General features: G+C 44.3%; 3 protein-coding genes across 3 annotated transcripts; all 3 read left to right on the forward strand.

Annotated features, from left to right (window-relative positions):
• Positions 1-702: 702 nt before the first annotated feature.
• Positions 703-4,245, forward strand: LOC131653676 (G-type lectin S-receptor-like serine/threonine-protein kinase At4g27290). Its single transcript, XM_058923932.1, has 6 exons — positions 703-2,163; positions 2,260-2,417; positions 2,503-2,713; positions 2,815-3,052; positions 3,143-3,290; positions 3,398-4,245. The coding sequence occupies exons 1-6, from the start codon at positions 759-761 to the stop codon at positions 3,698-3,700; spliced, it is 2,463 nt and encodes an 820-aa protein (XP_058779915.1). The 5' UTR covers positions 703-758; the 3' UTR covers positions 3,701-4,245.
• A 715-nt stretch (positions 4,246-4,960) lies between these two features.
• Positions 4,961-10,386, forward strand: LOC131651136 (uncharacterized). The gene is made up of 2 exons (XM_058920802.1): positions 4,961-5,953; positions 10,303-10,386. The coding sequence occupies exons 1-2, from the start codon at positions 4,961-4,963 to the stop codon at positions 10,384-10,386; spliced, it is 1,077 nt and encodes a 358-aa protein (XP_058776785.1).
• Positions 10,387-18,170: 7,784 nt separating this feature from the next.
• LOC131651137 (uncharacterized) lies at positions 18,171-19,191 on the forward strand. The gene is made up of 2 exons (XM_058920804.1): positions 18,171-18,177; positions 18,566-19,191. The coding sequence occupies exons 1-2, from the start codon at positions 18,171-18,173 to the stop codon at positions 19,189-19,191; spliced, it is 633 nt and encodes a 210-aa protein (XP_058776787.1).
• The last annotated feature ends 233 nt before the right edge of the window (positions 19,192-19,424 follow it).

Below are 19,424 nucleotides of genomic sequence, written 5' to 3' on the forward strand. Positions count from 1 at the left end.
AACTGAGATATTAGATATGTTAGTTCTGAAGTTCGAACTGTGTGCATATAATTTTACTCCTCGATTTTAAATCACCGAGGTGTTAAGTAACAACTTTTCATGACGCCCTTTACTACCTCGTTTTTTTAACCGAAATTAAATGCATTTTGCGTCTGATGAAAAATAAGTGATTTTGAAAATTCATATCCGAAAACACTCAAAAATGAGAATTTTCAGAGATGTATCTCCGATATAATAGAAAATTTAAAAATGGGTGATTTCGAAGATACATCTCCGAAATCAAGGAGTATTTTGGGGTTTACAATTCTCACCCCATGGGAGGGAGTCTATAAAGAAATAAAGAAATTGTCAATATAATAATCAAGTTGTACATTTTCAATTCGACGTTGTACCATCTTTGAAACATTGAAATAATCAAAACATTGAAATTATGTTTGAGTTGACTCAACAAAATACTATTGCAACAAAGTTTGGTTCCATCCATAAAATCTCCCCGTAACTAAACTAAATGTCCATAACTATAATATAAATATTAGCTTCGTGGCTATTGGATAGAAGTGAACGATGTCGTATTATATTGACAAATATGAAACGTTGTTTGACTTCTATTAAATTTGCTTTGATCCTTTAATCAAGCCACATAATGAATGTTAAAGTATTCAATTTATGACACCAAATCTTGAAGATTTTCTCTTTATAGTTCAAAAATATCCAACTTTTAATAATATTATATTTAGACAAAATCCTTAACCAAAAGAATGGAAAGCTTCAAAGTGCTAGTTTATTGTTTTCTTCTCTTTCCCTTCATACCAACCTTCAATACCTTGGAAACCATTCTTCCTGGACAATCAATCAAAGGTAATGAGACTCTAATCACTACAAATGGAACTTTTGAAGCAGGTTTCTTCAACTTTGATAATTCAAATAACCAATATTTTGGTATATGGTACAAGGACATTTCACCAAGAACTGTTGTGTGGATAGCAAACAGAGATTCTCCATTAGAAAACTCATCAGGAGTTTTGAATCTCACTGATAAAGGAACTCTGGTTATTGTTGATGATTCCAAGGTTATGATATGGTCCTCTAACAAATCAACAACAGCTGCAAAACCAATTTTGCAACTCTTGGAAAATGGAAACCTTGTTGTGAAAGATGAAACCAAACAAGATAATATTTTGTGGCAAAGTTTTGATTTTCCTGGTGACACTTTACTCCCAGGTATGAGAATCACAAGTAGTTTAGTAAATGGCGATTATAAGGGTTTGGTTTCGTGGAGAAATACGCAAGATCCTTCTACAGGTTTGTATTCATATCATATAGATACTAATGGTTTTCCTCAAATAGTGATTAAGAAAGGAAACACATTAGTGACTAGAGTTGGTTCATGGAACGGAAATAGTTTATCAGGATTTTCTTCGGTGGATCTTTACAAAACCTTTAATATCATTTTTGTGATTACTGAGAAGGAAGTTTCTTATGGATATGACCTTCTGGACAGTTCAACTGTTTCAAGGTTCTTGCTTAATTCGGAGGGACAAGCAGCACGTTACTTTCTGTTGGATGATAGAAAAACTTGGCGAATTTTCTTCATTGGCTCAACCGATATGTGTGACAATTATGCTAAATGTGGTGCAAATTCTTATTGTGATAATGATAATTCTCCAATATGTGAATGTCTTAGTGGTTTCATTCCGAAATCTCAGGCAAAATGGAATTCACAAAATTGGACTGATGGTTGTGTAAGGAGAGTGAAGTTAGATTGTGGTGATAATAATAGTGATGGTTTTTTGAAGCAAGTGGGGATGAAGCTGCCAGATACATCAAAATCTTGGTTTAATAAAAGCATGAACCTTGAAGAATGTGAGGGATTCTGTTTAAGAAACTGTTCCTGCACAGGTTATGCAAATTTAGATATCAGAAATGGTGGAAGTGGTTGCTTGGTTTGGTTTAATAACACTCTGGATGTCAAAAAACTAAGCTCTGGAGGACAAGACTTTTACATGAGAGTTGCAGCTTCAGAACTAGCAGCTGCTAGGACTGGTTTGAACAAGAAGAAGCTTGCAGGAATTCTAGTAGGCTGTATAATGTTTGTTGTGATCATGATGATAATACTTGGAATCGCCATACATCGTGTCCGGAAGAAGAAACTAGCGAAACAAGGTTACCTTTTAGTTATTTCAACTGACTTATTTTGCTAATGCTCTCTGATATAGTTTTAAACTGCATTTTCACACTCATTGTTCTATCCTTTATCAGGGAATAATCAAGTATTTAGCTTGAATAATCAACCCAACAATAATGATAATGAAGATATTGACATACCAATATTTGATTTATCAACCATAGCTAATGCAACTAATAGCTTCTCCATTGATAACAAATTGGGGCAGGGAGGTTTTGGGCCAGTTTACAAGGTATAATAGAGCTTTTTGATTAGTCAAGAACTAAATATGAAAAACTTTTATAAGGTTCTCTAAATTTCGAAATAATGATTGTTAGGGTAAATTGGAAAATGGACAAGATATAGCTGTGAAGAGACTTTGCAATACTTCAGGACAAGGACCAAAGGAGTTCATAAATGAAGTTAAGCTAATTGCCAATCTTCAGCATAGAAATCTTGTGAAGCTACTTGGCTGTTGCATTCAAAATGATGAGAAACTCTTGATCTATGAATTCATGATCAACAGAAGCTTGGACTACTTCATTTTCGGTTTGTGATTTTATCTTAAAAATAACTTGTTCTGATTTTCTCTAGATTGATCAATTTCAACAAGATCTCTTCTTCTAACTAAGCTGAAATTTTTTTATCAGATCAAACTAGAAAAAGTTTACTGCATTGGACTCGACGGTTCCAAATTATCCGCGGGATTGCTCGAGGACTCGTTTATCTTCATGAAGATTCAAGATTAAGAATTATCCACCGAGATCTCAAGACAAGCAATATTCTTCTTGACGAAAATATGAATCCTAAAATATCAGACTTTGGTCTTGCTAGAACATTATGGGGAGATGAAGCTAAAGGCGAAACAAGAAGAGTAGTAGGAACTCAGTAAGCATTCTAAACCGAATTCAATTTGTTGCTTTATAAAACATAAACTACCTAATCCACATTTATTTGTTTCTCTATTATTTGTTTCAGTGGTTACATGTCTCCAGAGTATGCAAGACGCGGATTTTTCTCTGTGAAGTCAGATGTATTTAGTTTTGGTGTTATTATACTAGAGACAATCAGTGGAAAAAAGAATAGAGAATATAGTGACTATCATGATCTCGATCTTCTTGGATATGTAAGTCTAAGGGTTTAGTACGCTATAGTGCTACTATATTTGCAAATTCGCAGACAATAATTGAAAAGTAAACTGAAAACTCACAATCTTGAATTCATGTCTTGTAGGCATGGAGAAGGTGGTGTGAAAAAGCGCCGTTGGAGCTGATAGACGAGTCTCTAAGCGATTCGATTGTTGTAGAAGAACTAGAAATTATGAGATGTATTCAGATAGGGTTATTATGTGTTCAAGAGAGAGCTGATGATAGGCCATCTATGTCAGCTGCAGTTCTAATGTTGAATGGTGAGAAAACATTGCCAGAGCCAAAGGAACCAGCCTTTTATCCACACAAGTTTGGTTCTTCCTCAGGAGGAACTGTTGAGCTGCATTCAAACAATGAAGTTTCCATAACATCATTACAAGCAAGATAGTATATATGAAAAATGGATTATCTGTCTCTCTCCATCTTATAGTGCAGGGATAAATATATTTTTTGTAATGATAAAGTAAATATCGAATTTTAGTTTTTTTTTTCAATTTTATTTAAATTGGTTTATTTATAATTTTATGATTCATTACTCAATTGAATGCGTGAATTTACTATACTTTATAAAAAGAGGATACTAACTGTTCTTGACTGTGCTAACTCCCAATTTAAGAAGGCCTAATAATAAAGATTGTAGAAAGAAAGACAAAGGCCCAAGTACCTTGCGAGATAAGCTTCGCTTTCGGATGATTCGGGAAAACCTTTCGTTTTGGACAGGTGTCTCTAACACTAAGAGAAGGTTTTAGAGACTCTGACCTCAAAAATCCAATATAAAAGCTTAATGAAAGTCCTTTATGACCTCTCACGTTGTGAGACTTGTGGTTTGTGTCATCAACAATCCACCTCAAGTTAAAATTTCAAACTGATTCCAATAAGGGATTTGTGCTCTACAAAAATTTAGAAGTATCTAGCACATGTTTTTTCGACCTTTGTTGACAAAATATCAGCGGCTAAGGAAACGTAAAACTCCAAAAATTCCATAACCTTTGTTATACATAACCTGCAAATTCAAAGTTTCTTTTACCATTCTCAAACAAATCTGTTCTGGACTGGGCCGAGCAGGCCCAACCCTTGTTACCAGCCGAGCAGGCCTAGTTCCCTTAGGCCCAATTGCTGGGCAACCGTTAAGGGCTGCCCCCGCGCGAAGACTCCGGCCGAGCAGGCCCAAATCTTTTAGGCCCACTCACTAGATAACCACCAAGAGCTATCCACGCGCGAAGACCACGCGTCACGTCTCAGCGAAGGATTCGGTCAACCATCTCCGAACCCTACGCTATGTGCATCCAGAACGTGAGTCTCCTGCTGACTCAGCCCTAGCACGGGACGTTCTGGCAGTTCCCTAGCACGTGGGCCTCCAATTGGATCTGGCCCAATTAGGGAACCTTGGCCCAGCGCTGGGGGCTATAAATACCCTCTTTCACTAGAGGGTCACGTATTCTATTCTTCACTCTCAACCCTCATTCTCTGATAGCTACTAACTTAAGCATCGGAGAACCTTGCAGGTACCCCCCCCCCATCTTGCTCTCCAAGCTAGATTCTGCTGCCTTGACGATTCTTCTGATCAGGTACGATCAGTGGCGCCGTCTGTGGGAACCTTGCTCCCCCTTCTTTAACAAAGATCAAAGCATAACCTTTCACGATCGTCATGGCTAACAACATCCCAAGCTCCGACCCCTTCCTCCTGGAACATCTGATCGAAGATTCCACCCGCGAGGTGACGAATCGCCGCCGGCAAGAAGAACCTCAACACGCCCTTGCCGGACAGGGAAGGTCGAGACAGGAGACTTCGCAACCTAGGAGGCAGCGGGTCCAGAACGTCCAGCAGCTGCAGGGCCTCCAACAGGTTCAGAATGTCGAACAAAACCCTCCCGAGGGAAACGTTCAGAACGGGGAAGACCAGCAGGCCCGAACCCACAATGGGCCTGAGCGCCCCCAGAATGAGAATGAGACCGACGCCAGAGATGGGCACGCTGCTTCTTCATTCACCCACACCTCCGACAGGCGGAGGACCCGTCATGTAGAAGAGGAGGAACCGCTCAACATCCCCGAGGATGCTGACCCCGTCACTGTCCTCCTGCTCAAAGAACTGCAAAAGACGAACAGCCTCCTCCGACTTCAGGACGACCGTATCCACGAGCTGGAAAGGAAACGACGGTACCGCTCCCCTCCGCGGAGACATTACCAGTCGCGCTCCTATTCCTCCTCGCGCTCACCTCTGAGGAGGCACCGCCGGCGCTCCCCATCTTCTTCACGCTCGCCACCCAGAAGACACCGCCGTCGGAGGTCATATTCCCGCTCTCCACCGAGAAAAAGCAGGAAGAACCAGAGACCAGAGGCCACTGAAGCAAGAAGCCTCTCCCCCGAGCAGGGTCATCAGGGCCCCTCCAAGGCTGTGCTGAAACCCCGCGAGCGTCCCTCTCCTCGGGATAATCGCGCCGGTCCCAACAATGACCAGGAAAGACCCCGGCGAGGCAGACATTCAACTTCACCAAGACCAAGCGACGAAGAAGACTTCCGCAGCCCTCTGTCCGAGGACATCCGAAGAGCCCGCCTTCCTCGAGGGATGGAAAAACCCCCGGCGTTGGACCAGTACGATGGAACCACTGACCCTGACGACCACATTCGGAGCATCGAAGCGGTCATGGACTACCACGTCGTCAAGGGCTCTATCAAGTGCCGCATCTTCCCGACCACCCTCAGGAAGGGAGCAATGACTTGGTACAGAAACCTCCGCCCCAACTCCATCCATTCCTGGACCGACCTCAAGGAACTCTTCTCGAGCCATTTCACAGCCTCCCGACGACAACCAAAATCAGAGGCCAATCTCGAGGCCGTGATACAAGGGCCCAACGAACCTCTTCGGGATTATCTCGACAGGTTCAACAAGGAGGCCGTCCAAGTACAAACAGAAGACTACATGAAGAGATACCTCTTAGAACGGGGACTTCTCCCCGGCAGTGACTTTAAGAAGGCCATTAAGATTGAAAAGGTCCACTCCATGAACGCCCTCCTTCGCAAAGCTCAAGCGTTCATCGCGTTCGAGGAAGGAGAGGCTGCTGCCATCAAAGCCTCGCGAGGCAGTGACGCCGCTCGCAGTTCAAACTACGAGCACCCAGGTTCGAAGAGAGGGCATGAAAAAAGGAAAGACGACAGATCTCTCGACATCAAAGAGCGCCGAGGACCATCTGGTCGCTTCAATGACTACACCCCTCTGAACACCTCGCGGGAGAGGATCCTGGCCGAATGCCAGAACACCGACTTCAAGAAATCAAACATCAGGCCCCCAAAGTCGAACCCCGCAAGGCCGGGAACCGACAAATCAAAGTATTGCAAATACCATAAAAGTCACGGCCACCTGACCGAAGACTGCATCCACCTCAAAGATGCAATTGAAACACTGATCAAGGAGGGCCGCCTTTCAAAATACACACAGAAAGGGGAACCTTCCCGAAGGGACGACCACAGAAACTCTGACGAAGGGAATTCACCAGATAACAGGCCCCTACAAGTAGCACTGTCCGTCACTCGCCCAGAGGATTTCGTGCCATCAGCCGGGATCCTCACCGCACTTAGCAAATGGGAGAACTTCCCAATCACCATGGTCGTCTCCAACGGCGGGGATCCAAGCTCCCTCACCATCAGTTCAGTCAAGAGAAAGTTCGATGAGCTGCTCAGCGCCAACACAGACCTCGGCCCTACACTGCGAAAATTTCGAGGAAAATCTGAACCAATCACCTTCTACCTGGAAGAACTGCCCGGCGGAGCTCCAAACGCCACGATTCCTCTGCTCGTCCGAGCCAGAATGGCGAACTTCGATGTTCGACGAGTCTTAGTCGATGAAGGCAGCTCGGTCGACATCATGTACTCCCATCTCTTCCGGACACTCCAGCTGGACGACTCGCACCTTACTCCCTATGTGGGTTCAGACCTTCAAGGTTTCAACGGAGCTACCACTAAACCATGGGGTTACGTCGAGCTGATTGTCACCTTCGGGGAAGGGGAGGCTTCTAGGAAAGTCAAAACCAGGTTCTTGGTGATCGACTGCAAAACCCTGTACAACTGCATCATCGGACGCCCCACTCTGGCCGAACTGACTGCCGTACCCTCCACTGTCCACCTGAAGATGAAGTTCTACACGAGGACAGGACGAGTGGCCACCATCAACGCCGATATTGAAGCAGCCAGAAGAATCTTCGACGCCTCCGTCAAAGGATTAGAACTGATCGCTCCGCCGACCAGCTCCAACAAAAAGCCAAGGGCCGAAGACAAGCATCCTCGAGAAGACCAGCATCAGACAACCAACGTCAGCTCAGTCGACCTGGATGCCCGGTTTGCAGAGGAAGAACTAAAGACTGGGGAAGAGACGCGGTCGAAGTCACCTCACCCCTTCCGACCAGTTCCGGACGGAGATTTCGAGCTGGTCCCCTTGGGCGAAAACCCTGACAAAGCAGTGAAAATCGGTAAAGGGATCCCAGACCTTCCGAGGAAGCAGCTCATAGCCTGCCTTCGAGCCAATGCTGATCTGTTCGCCTGGAGCGCCGCGGAAATGCCCGGACTCGACCCTGAGGTCGCCTGCCACCACCTCTCCATCGATCCAGCCGCAAAGGCCGTAGTTCAACGTAGGCGTCGGCAGTCTCCCGAGAAAGCGGAGGCTGCCGAGAAAGCTGTAAAAGACCTCCTAGAGGCAAATTTTATTTCCGAGGCCAAGTATTCAACTTGGCTCTCAAACGTTGTACTTGTTAAGAAATCTAATGGAAAATGGAGAATGTGTGTTGATTATACTGATGTTAACCGGGCATGTCCAAAAGACGCCTATCCTTTACCAAACATTGATAGACTGGTCGACAACTCGGCCGGCTATAAACTATTGTCTTTTATGGATGCTTATTCAGGTTACAACCAGATCCCCATGGCGAGGAGCGACAAGCAGTACACGGCGTTTATGACCGAGTCGGGCAACTATTACTACAACGTAATGCCCTTCGGCCTCAAAAACGCGGGATCCACGTATCAACGGATGATGAACAAAGTGTTTCGTGGGGAGATCGGCGACACCCTCGAGGTATACATGGACGATATGATCGTCAAATCTCGAGAAGACACCGACCACACCTCCCATCTCGAGCGCGTGTTCGAGCAGGCCAGATCCTGCAAGATGCGCTTCAACCCAGAGAAATGCACCTTCGGCGTCCGGGTAGGAAAATTCCTCGGTTTCTATCTGACCGAACGAGGAATAGAAGCCAACCCGGACAAATGCCGAGCATTCTCTGAACTCCCTACTCCTAACAATAAAAAATCCATCCAAATCTTAAACGGGATGCTCACTGCACTTTCACGTTTCGTCGCGAAATCCGCCCAACACGCCCTCCCTTTCTTCAAACTGCTACGCAAAGAAGCAGCCTTCGAATGGTCCGAAGAATGCGAGCAAGCACTTGCACACCTTAAGCAAATACTTTCCGAACCGCCCGTCCTTTCTCGACCAGACGACAACGAGCCTCTATACCTTTACCTAGCCGTTTCTAACGAGGCCGTCAGCGCGGCACTGATCCGAGAAACCGTAGACGGACAAAAACCCGTATATTTCACCAGCAAAGCCCTACAGGGACCCGAGGTGCGATACCAACAGATCGAGAAAGTCGCTATGGCCCTAGTAATAGCGGCCAGAAGGCTACGATACTACTTCCTCGCCCACACAATCTTTGTTCGGACGGACCAACCCATCAAGCAACTCCTCAGCCGACCAGACATGGCCGGCAGAATGCTAAGATGGTCCCTCGAGCTTTCAGAATTCGACGTACAGTATGAAAGCAGGAAGACACTAAAAGCACAGGCACTGGCGGACTTCGTAGCCGAGATGACCTTTATCGCCGACTCGCCCGACATGGCCAAGGACAAATGGACCATCTACGTAGATGGCGCCTCGAGCAGCTCGGGCAGCGGGGCAGGCATCATCTTGGAAAACAACGAGGGACTTATCATAGAAATATCCTTAGTCCTATCCTTCAACACATCGAACAACCAGGCCGAGTACGAAGCCCTCCTCGCAGGCCTGAGGCTCGCCGAGGACGTAGGCGCACGAGAGATCAAGATCTATACGGATTCCCAACTCGTCGCATCCCACGTCAGCGGCGACTACCAGGCCAAAAACGACATACTCGCCGAATATCTCGCGCTCGTCAAGGACAAGATGAAGAAATTCGCCAAAGCAGAAGTCGAGCATATTCCCCGAGAGCACAACTCGCGCGCCGACATACTATCCAAACTTGCGAGCACGAGAAAGAAAGGGGGAAACAAATCAGTTATCCAAGAAATTCTGCCCAGGCCAAGTATAGGCGAAAGCGCGCGAGCTCTACAGATATTCGCCATCGGAGACAACCAATGCTGGATGACCCCAGTGTACAACTTCCTCACGAAAGACGAGCTCCCCGCCGACGCGAAAGAAGCTTCAGCAATTAAAAGACGAGCATGTTCATACACTATCCTCGAAAACAAACTGTACCAACGAGGTTTCTCCATCCCCCTCCTTAAATGTATCGATGCCTCGCAAGCACTGGAGGTGCTCCAAGAGCTCCATGGTGGAATCAACGGCCAGCACCTCGGAGGGCGGTCCCTAGCTAGGAAAGCCCTCAGAGCCGGCTATTATTGGCCGACCATGCAGCAGGACGCCAAGGAACACGTCAAGAAATGCGACAAATGCCAGCGTCACGCCGACATGCACCTGGCTCCGCCGAACGAGCTCAAATCTCTCTCCTCACCTTGGCCTTTCTCCACGTGGGGAATGGACCTCCTCGGACCTTTCCCGGTCGGATCTTATCAAAACAAATACCTGGTGGTCGCTGTGGACTACTTCACGAAATGGATAGAAGCTGAAGCGCTCGCTAAAATCACATCCCAAAACGTACTCCGATTTTACAAGCGGAACATACTCGATCGATTCGGAGTCCCACAGGCGATAATAACCGACAACGGCACCCAGTTCACGGACAGAAAATTCCAGGAATTCGTGGCCAAACTCGGGACGAGGCAGCACTTCACTTCGGTCGAGCACCCCCAAACCAACGGACAGGCTGAAGCCGCCAACCGGATCATCCTCCGTGGGTTGAAGAGAAGGCTGGGCGAGGCGAAAAAAGCTTGGGTCGAAGAGCTACACAGCGTCCTCTGGGCGTACAGAACGACCCCACATTCGACCACGGGCGAAACACCGTTCAGGTTAACCTATGGCACCGAAGCCGTGATCCCCGTGGAGATCCGAGAACCATCTCGTCGGACTGAGTCACCTCTCGAGGAAGAACTAAACGACGAAGCTATGAGAGAAGAGCTCGACATGGTCGAGGAAATCCGAACAGGATCCTCCCTCCGTGAAGCAAAACTGAAACAACAGATAGCCTTACGCCATAGCACTAAAGTTATTAAACGCGGATTCGAAATCGGAGACTTGGTCCTCCGCCAAAACATGAAAGATTCGCGCGAAGGCAAACTAGCCCCAAACTGGGAAGGTCCGTACCGAGTATACGATAAAACCGAAAACAGTGCGTATTACCTCGAGAACCTTCTCGGCGAAAAACTAGCTCGACCTTGGAATGCTGAAAAACTCAGACGCTACTACAGTTAGAAACAACCTAACGCTACCCGGCCGCTCGTGACGAACACGAGGAAAGCTGGGCGAGGACTCGCGCCATGGTACAAGCGCGTATGCTCCACGACAGCTTCAGTCGGATAACCCTACCCGGAGACAAAGCCGACTACGCGGCGGGCCTTACACGCAGACCCTCCGCGGAAGTACCTGCACGGCAGAACCCCAGCTCGCGATGGGATCGTTCACGCCGCGAGCGCCTGGCCCCGACCGCGGCCTCGAGCTCGCTTATAGCGCACACCTGCTCTGCGCACCCGGACCGTTCCCCACACGCCCGGGCCATAAACCTCGGTCGAGCACAAGCATTATTCGAGCATAGACATAAAACATTCAACGATAAAATCAGATAAGCACAAGTAAATGTTGAAACATAAAGCACAATGACATTAAAATCCGACCAAACTGGCCGGGATATCCAAATATTACAAACATTATCCGGGCATCGCCCCATTAAAAACATTGGCACGCAGGCCACAAAATATTGGCGCGCAGGCCACAAAATTGGCACGCAGGCCACAACCAAGAATAAACAGATCAGACATCACCGTCCTCATCCTCGGCACCGTTGTCCTCACCCGGGGGCCCCTGCTCGTCTTCCCAGTCCTCGAACTCCGGGTTTGATTCAATTCGCCTGTCCACGACCTTGTGATATGGACCAATGCCCTTCGTCACCAGGCGCGGGTTGAGAACTTTCAGCTGATCCACGGCAGCTTTAAAACCGACCCCCAAGGTAGCGACACAGTCGATCTCCAGCTCCCGAACCTTGCCCAGAAGCTGAGAACGCGTCACCAAGGCTTTCTCGTCCTCATCCTCCTCGGCAGCAGGGAGGTGAGCCCTCTCCAACTCGGCAATTCTCTCGCGGAGCCTTTTTCCCTCGGCCTCCAAGTCCGGAACCTTATTACGCTCTTTAACGAGATCCTCCACTATGCCGCTCTGGACCTCATACTTGTCCTTGTACTGTTCGAACTCGTGCTCTAGCTCATCGTATTTGATCTGGAGAGCATCGTAGTCCTTCTGAGGACAGACATTCTGAGCATTAAGAGCCAAGGCCAAGGCGGCCACCCTCATCATCCCTTCGAGGTCCTCGGACAAATCCTTGTCTCGAGCCACCCGGTCCCGCCTGACGATGTGCCTCACCTCCTCGCGCTCGAGGAGAACATTTTTATTTGAGAAGATTCCCCTATGCAGAGTACAAGAGGGCAGCACTATGTCTTCCTCGGAGGGGTTGTCAATGATAAGAGGACGAAGCTCCGCGGTCCCTTCATTCTTTTGCTTCTTTCCGGCTGGAGAACCACGCGAGGTAGTCCCAACGGACGAAGGAGAGCCACTGTCGGGGACACTCGCGGCAGCAGCCTTGACCTCCTCAACCCGCGATCGTTTCACGGACACTTTGATGGCCCCCTTGTTCTTGGCCCGCATCTTCGTAACTTTGTCATGCAAGTCGGCCATTTTTCCCGCAAAATAAAGAGTTAGAACCAAAAAGGTATTGTTTAAACAAGTAATAGCTATCTCACCTAACAAAATCATAGCGTCCCCGTAACTTCCGCACTCGAGGATAGCTTTGGTGTTGATGTGCCGAGGCTCCAGCATAGGGCCTCCATCTTCCTCGAATAGGGGATCCCCGTTGGGATATGTACATATTGCCGGTCTAAACCCGTCCACGAAGGAGGCGAGCCGTTGATACGCCCCAGTATCACGCTCATTGAGGTCCTCGTCACGGAAGATGAAATAGTCGGTCCCGCGCTCGAAGTGGTCAGGCTGCCACTCCAACGGAAACCGAGCAGACGGGCCCACTCTCCTCACCCCATCCTCAATATACTCGCGCTCCTCGAACAAATGATTCTCGGCATCAGGAGTGAGAGGCTTGATTATAAAATAGCGACTCTTAAAATGCTTGATAGAGTCCTGGTAAATGGCGAACAGCTTCTTCGGGTGCTTAAACGACACCCAACTCCACTTGCCGTCCGGATCACGCAACCTCTGCAAATGAAATACTCTAAAGAAAAGGGGCAGAGTCGCTTCGACCTCCAAGTACCCGCATACAATCTCAAAGGCCCTTAAGAACGCTAAAGCGTTGGGATGAAGCTGAGACGGGCAGAGGCGCAACCAACTGAAGACGCTCCGTTGCAAATGAGTGAAGGGGAGACAGAGACCAGCCTCCTTAAAGACGAACTCATACATTGCGAAACGGGGACCGGGGAATTGCGAGCAGATCCTCTGGTGAGATTTGGGCACAAAGGCGCCCCAAGAGGGCTCCTCGTCTTGGTCAAGGTCCTCGATGACGTTAAAGGCTTCCTTGGGACGACTCGTGAAGCGCGATGCAATCATCCTCGGAGCAACGACCACCCATTCTTCAAGTGCCCTAGGGGAGGTCTCGACGACGGGAACGTCCTCTTGCGAGCCAACAGCTTCGTCCCCATCTAAAACGTCGAAGACGACATCATCCTTGTTCTCATCGGCCATTTACCTGAAAAGCAGAGGAAACCGTGAATTCGACTGGTCAAATCCACCCTTCCACCGCAAGTCAAGTGAAAGGGCGAGGAAAAGGGACGAGGAAAATTCCCCCAATCGTCAAATGGCCGACGAGCTAAAGCGCCCAGCATAATCGTCGCACGCAGCGGAGGTCGGCAAATTCATGCCCTCACCGAGACATGCAACCTCCACTGCTCGAGGCCTTCATACTACTCCCTAGTAATCCTGAAAGCTGGACGTCTCATTCAAACGTTCTAGCTCTGTTCACTCAAAACTCACTCGGCAAACGCATGGGAGAAATGATTATCTTCTAGGTTTCCTCGGCTAATTCATAAACCTTGCTCGTCACACTCATCAATCGCGCCCTCCGCACTCAAAACTAATACATAAAACTTAAATAAATATATGAAGGAGACGAGGAACTTACTTGAAGAAAGCGAAGAAGATACGAACAAGACGAGGAGGAGAGCAGTGAGCGAATCTTGAAGGCTTGGAAAATGTTAAGTGTCAAATGAGTGACCTCCTCACTCCTTATATAGGGAAAGAAGGCCAAAGGGTGTCATGATGGCCTAGGCAGCCTAGGAGACGCCATCATTGCCTACACCCCAAAGGCGGCTCCCTCCACGAAAGGCTGCCACGCGTCCCAAAGGTCTTGGGAACTCCAAAAGACGCCGCCTATTTCCATCCCTAAAAACGGCGCAGTAATGATTACAGCCTATACAGCTGACACCTGTCAATCACGGTGACGAGTGACAACCAAAACGTCAAAAACCAAAGGCAACGGCCGACCAAAGTCCTCGAGTAGCCCAAGAATTGGAAACGTTACCCGTGCTCGGCTAAACCTCCTCGTCAAAGTCACAACCCTTATAAGGCTAATGACTTGGGGGGCTCCTGTTCTGGACTGGGCCGAGCAGGCCCAACCCTTGTTACCAGCCGAGCAGGCCCAGTTCCCTTAGGCCCAATTGCTGGGCAACCGTTAAGGGCTGCCCCCGCGCGAAGACTCCGGCCGAGCAGGCCCAAATCTTTTGGGCCCACTCACTAGATAACCACCAAGAGCTATCCACGCGCGAAGACCACGCGTCACGTCTCAGCGAAGGATTCGGTCAACCATCTCCGAACCCTACGCTATGTGCATCCAGAACGTGAGTCTCCTGCTGACTCAGCCCTAGCACGGGACGTTCTGGCAGTTCCCTAGCACGTGGGCCTCCAATTGGATCTGGCCCAATTAGGGAACCTTGGCCCAGCGCTGGGGGCTATAAATACCCTCTTTCACTAGAGGGTCAGGTATTCTATTCTTCACTCTCAACCCTCATTCTCTGATAGCTACTAACTTAAGCATCGGAGAACCTTGCAGGTACCCCCCCCATCTTGCTCTCCAAGCCAGATTCTGCTGCCTTGACGATTCTTCTGATCAGGTACGATCAAAATCCAAACACTACACTAACCACCATTAACACCCTCACCATCAAAAACTTCACCGTCCCCACTTTTCATCGACGATATAAACCTCACAAACTCCATTACAAACCTTTCAACATCATAAACATAACACAAAATCACGCCATACAAACATCACACAATAAACAATGAGCAGAATCAACACACCATTGCGAACAATGAGCAGATCTGACCAGCTCTTCCGCCACCAGAAATAGCTTTCGGTCGCCGCTGATGCAGCCGCGCGGTCCATCCTCTCCGGTGATGCACGCGTCGACACCGACGCGAGTCGCTCACATCTTAGTCGCCCCACATTGTGTATGGTTTGCTTTGTTCTTACCTTTTTCTACTTCAATTCTAGTTTGAAATGAATAGCCATATAGAAATCTATGATTGCTGTTAGGGGTGCTCGCGGTGCGGTTTGGGCGGTTTTGACGAAAAAAATCATCCGAACCGCAAGAAAAAAAATAGTGCGGTTTGGTTTGGTTCGGTTGGCTTTTAAAAAAAATCCGAACCAAACCAAACCAAACTACTGCGGTTTGGTTCGGTTGGTTCGGTTTTTTACAAATATTTTATTGAGCCATACATACACATATAGATGATAACATAATTTTGCATTTATACATTCATACACTATCAAATAACAACAAAACTCGTCATATTTTGACAACAATTTTTCATTTAATATGTAAAAATTAAATTAGACAAAAGTGGAATATTAAACATAAAATAATAGCATAAAACAATATAAAAATTATTATAACAAAACAAAAAAATAGAAGAGACGAAAGATTAGTGAAAGTGAAAAAGAAAAAAAGTGTTGAGAGATTAGAGAAGAAGATATGCGATAAAAACGAAACTGAAATACGGAACATTTACATAAAAATGAGAAGGTGAAAAAGAAAGAATATAAGAGAGTAGAGATTATAGAAGAAGAGGGAAGATATATGTGGCAAAGAAGGTGCGATAATGTTATTAGAGATTTTAGAAGATCGGGACTGAAATTATATGTGTAAGGATGAGAAAATTGTTCGTAATCATAATGCTAATGTATAATAAGTTTAAGTTTGGGTTGGATGTGAGTTAGTAAAATTTAGGTTGTAACATAGTGCGGTTTGATTCGGTTTGGTTCGGTTTACAAAATACAAACCGCAAACCGAACCGTGCGGTTTTGTAAAAACTGACCCAAATTAATCCGAACCAAATGCGGTTTTTTGCAGTTTCAGTTTGGTTTGGTTTGGTTTGCGGTTTTCTATTGGGTTGGTTTGGTTTTGATCACCCCTAATTGCTGTTGTGGTTATTTTAATTTTGATGAAGAAAGTGAGATGCATTAGTTTTTTCCTAGTTTTACAAATTGGTGGATTGGTAAACCGGCCCGTTAAATTTTTTTTTTAAATCAACATTGATTTTTAAGGAAAACATGCAAGCTAATATATTAAGAACTTTATAATTTTGTATGCATACCATACAATTATTCTTTTATTTCAATTTTTTCAATCAACACATGTATTAGAAAGTTATAGAAAAAATATTACAATTATAATTCAATTTGTATGTATAATAATTTAGAATACAATTCAATAAGTAAAAAATAAAAAGTTTTAACAAAAAGCCCGCAGGGGAAAATCTAACCCGCCCTGCCTCGGCCCGTTTTTTTAAGCGGGTTAGGCGGCGCGAGTCAACTTAAGGTACCGAGCCAAAAACTTCAGTCCAGCCCGTCTAAAATGACAGGTCAAACGGTCCGACCCGGCTGTCCTGACCTATTTTGCCCAGGGGTGGCAAACGGGCATGCCCGCCCCGCAAAACCTCCGAAAAAACGGGACGGGTGGGGTGGACATATTAGAGAGTGCGGGTGTAAATATTTATTTATTTTAAACTAATTCAAATTAAATAATAATTAATTAATTTAATAGTAAATCAATTAAATAATAATTTATTTATTTTTATTTGATTAATTATATTTAGGATGCATATTTTATTAATTTTTTTTAATTTTTGTATTATTTAAAATTAGTAAATATTTATTTGTGTTTTATTTGAAATAAATAAATGTTTGTTCTAAATTATTAATTTTAAATATTTATGGGTTAATAGCGATTTACTCTCATGTCATATAGGCGAGTTTTGATTTACCTTCCTTTAAAAAAAAGTTTTGGATTATCCCCCTATAATTTTTTAGCACTCCTAAGCGTGTAAAAACTAGGGGGATAAATAAAAAAAGATATTTACAGGGGAATAATTTTTCCTCTTAGGAGGCAAAAGACTTATAATTTTAAAATTATAGGGGGTAATCCAAAAAAAAAAATTTAAAGGGGGTAAATTAAAACTCACTTAAATGATAGGGGGTAAATGGCTATTAACCCAATATTTATTATTAGGAATATTTACAATAGAAATTGATTTGTCTACTTGTAAAGTGACACTATCATTTAACTTGAAAAGGCTTGGGGTTTAGACTCCATTGGTACAATTTTTAACTTTTTTGTTTTAAATTTAAAAATATTTAATATTATTAAAAATTATAGGAATTATTCGTCATGAATGTACATTGTACTAGTGGTAAAGACTTAAGAAATTAGTCGAAGGTTTTGAGTTCAATTTCATAATAAAAACAATTTTGATTTTTTTTTATATTATTAATTTAGAATTGTTTAAAAATAAAATTATAATAAAAAATCAATTTAGTATTTAAAAAATGAAAAATAAAAAACCAACGTGACAGTCCAGTCACGGTTTAAAAGTATAAAAAAAATCGGTTTGAAAAAAATATCAACAAAAGTACTATGGCTCGGTTAAACTTTGTAAAGGATTAAATCGGGTCTTTTTTTTGTGAGAGACTTATTTGGGTTGTGTAATTTTCGTGAGGGACCAAAATGAGTCTTCACTCTTAAATATTTATTAGGCTGATATTATTATTATATCTTGAATATAATGGTATATATTTAATTATATATTTTGATTAATACAATTAATTATATATACTATTAGTTGTATTAATTTACCTTGATTTTAATTTTTTAACAAATATTGAATTATTTCGGATATGATATCCGAAAAATCTCAACACTAAAAAAATTAAAATATTTCGGATATGTATCTACGAAGTCACCTCTTTCCCCAAAAAAAGGGGCAATTTCTTTATGCACCCATATAGGATGGAAAAAAGCCATAATATTCTCAAAATATCCTTTGAATATGCATATCCGAAGTCACCCTTATCACATTTTCACTAATTTTGGATATGCATATATGAAAATAACTCATATCAACTATTTCGGAGAAGCATATCCGAAAACACCATTTTTACATTTAAATGTCAGGTGTTTTTTCGGATATGCATATCCGGAAAAACCCTTCATATACTTTTTTCCCTCCATCACTATTTCATTTTGTTTCTTCCAAACAAAACAAAAACCCTTTTCAAAACCTCAACCATTTTCAATCAATTTTTTGTCTCCAAACCAAGTTTCATGTGGTTCATCATATCAAGGAGAGCATAGAAAGCTACAATTTGAGGTAATGTTTTCTCATTCCATCTCTCATTTTACTGCATTGGTATTGATTTGTGAAAAAAGAAATTGCGTCAGTTCGGAAATGCACTTTTGAAATCCACCAAACTTATTTCGGAAGTGCATTTCTGAAATAAGGTCTGTTACAAAATTAAAAAAAAACAGTTTTGACAGCATGTATGTTTTGTGCATTTGTTAGGTGTAGTGCATCCCGACAATATTGTCAGAGATGAGTTAGAAGTTCCGAAAGAGGTCAACGTAGATGCTAAGTCTAAAGAGCCGATTAACGATGTTAAAAAGATTGTTGTTTCGGTGGATGTTCGACCACAATTTACAAATGAAATGACTTTCACTTGTCGTGGACATTTGCTAGAGTGGGTCCAAAATGAAGCTAGTAAACTTGGATTTGGCGTTGTGATAGCAAGGTCTGACGATGGCACTAGTAGAAGGAAAGCATTTGTTATGATGAGATGCGAGAGGGGTGGGAAGTATGTTCCAACAAATCGGAAGTTAAAACATGATGACACGGGATCAAGAATGTGTGCGTGTCCGTTTAAGTTGTGCGTATCTTGTAGGGTTGATGGTTTGTGGCCTTTTAGAGTCATATGTAGAATTCATAATCACGCATTGGAGACCAAGCTACACGGCCATCGAATTATGTGTCAGCTAAATCGCGAAGAGAAGGATTTTATTTCAAAATTATCGATAATCAAAGTTGTGCCGAGAAACATACTTGTCGATTTGAAGCGAAAAAGACTAGATAGTGCTTTAGTACCGTTCACCTTCACTAGGCGCAAAATAAAACGTCAAGTTCACCCGATTTAAGCTCAAGAACGACGACGATTTAAAGTTTATGTGGGCAACTTTTAAACGATATTCTTCTAAGAGTCCGATCAAGTTGGATGCGAAACTTAACAGATCGGGAGAAGACGTTATCAAAATGTTGTGTCGTCCTCAACTACTTTGTTTAACAATATGTAACTTTAAGTTTATGTTGAAATATGTATGTAGTTTCGACTATTTATGATAAATCGATGCGTTGTTGCTTTGTTTTTGTG

This window comes from Vicia villosa, linkage group LG2, assembly GCF_029867415.1.
Source record: "Vicia villosa cultivar HV-30 ecotype Madison, WI linkage group LG2, Vvil1.0, whole genome shotgun sequence".
Classification (NCBI taxonomy): domain Eukaryota; kingdom Viridiplantae; phylum Streptophyta; class Magnoliopsida; order Fabales; family Fabaceae; genus Vicia; species Vicia villosa.

Excerpts from the sequence above, each read along its gene's own strand:
- LOC131653676 (XM_058923932.1), top strand. The coding sequence starts at position 759 with ATGGAAAGCTTCAAAGTGCTAGTTTATTGTTTTCTTCTCTTTCCCTTC. Across the intron at positions 2,714-2,814 it reads CTTGGACTACTTCATTTTCG|ATCAAACTAGAAAAAGTTTA; the intron begins GTTTGTGATTTT and ends TTTTTTTATCAG. Across the intron at positions 3,053-3,142 it reads AGAAGAGTAGTAGGAACTCA|TGGTTACATGTCTCCAGAGT; the intron begins GTAAGCATTCTA and ends TATTTGTTTCAG.
- LOC131651136 (XM_058920802.1), top strand. The coding sequence starts at position 4,961 with ATGGCTAACAACATCCCAAGCTCCGACCCCTTCCTCCTGGAACATCTG. Across the intron at positions 5,954-10,302 it reads ACATTCGGAGCATCGAAGCG|AAAATTCCAGGAATTCGTGG; the intron begins GTCATGGACTAC and ends GTTCACGGACAG.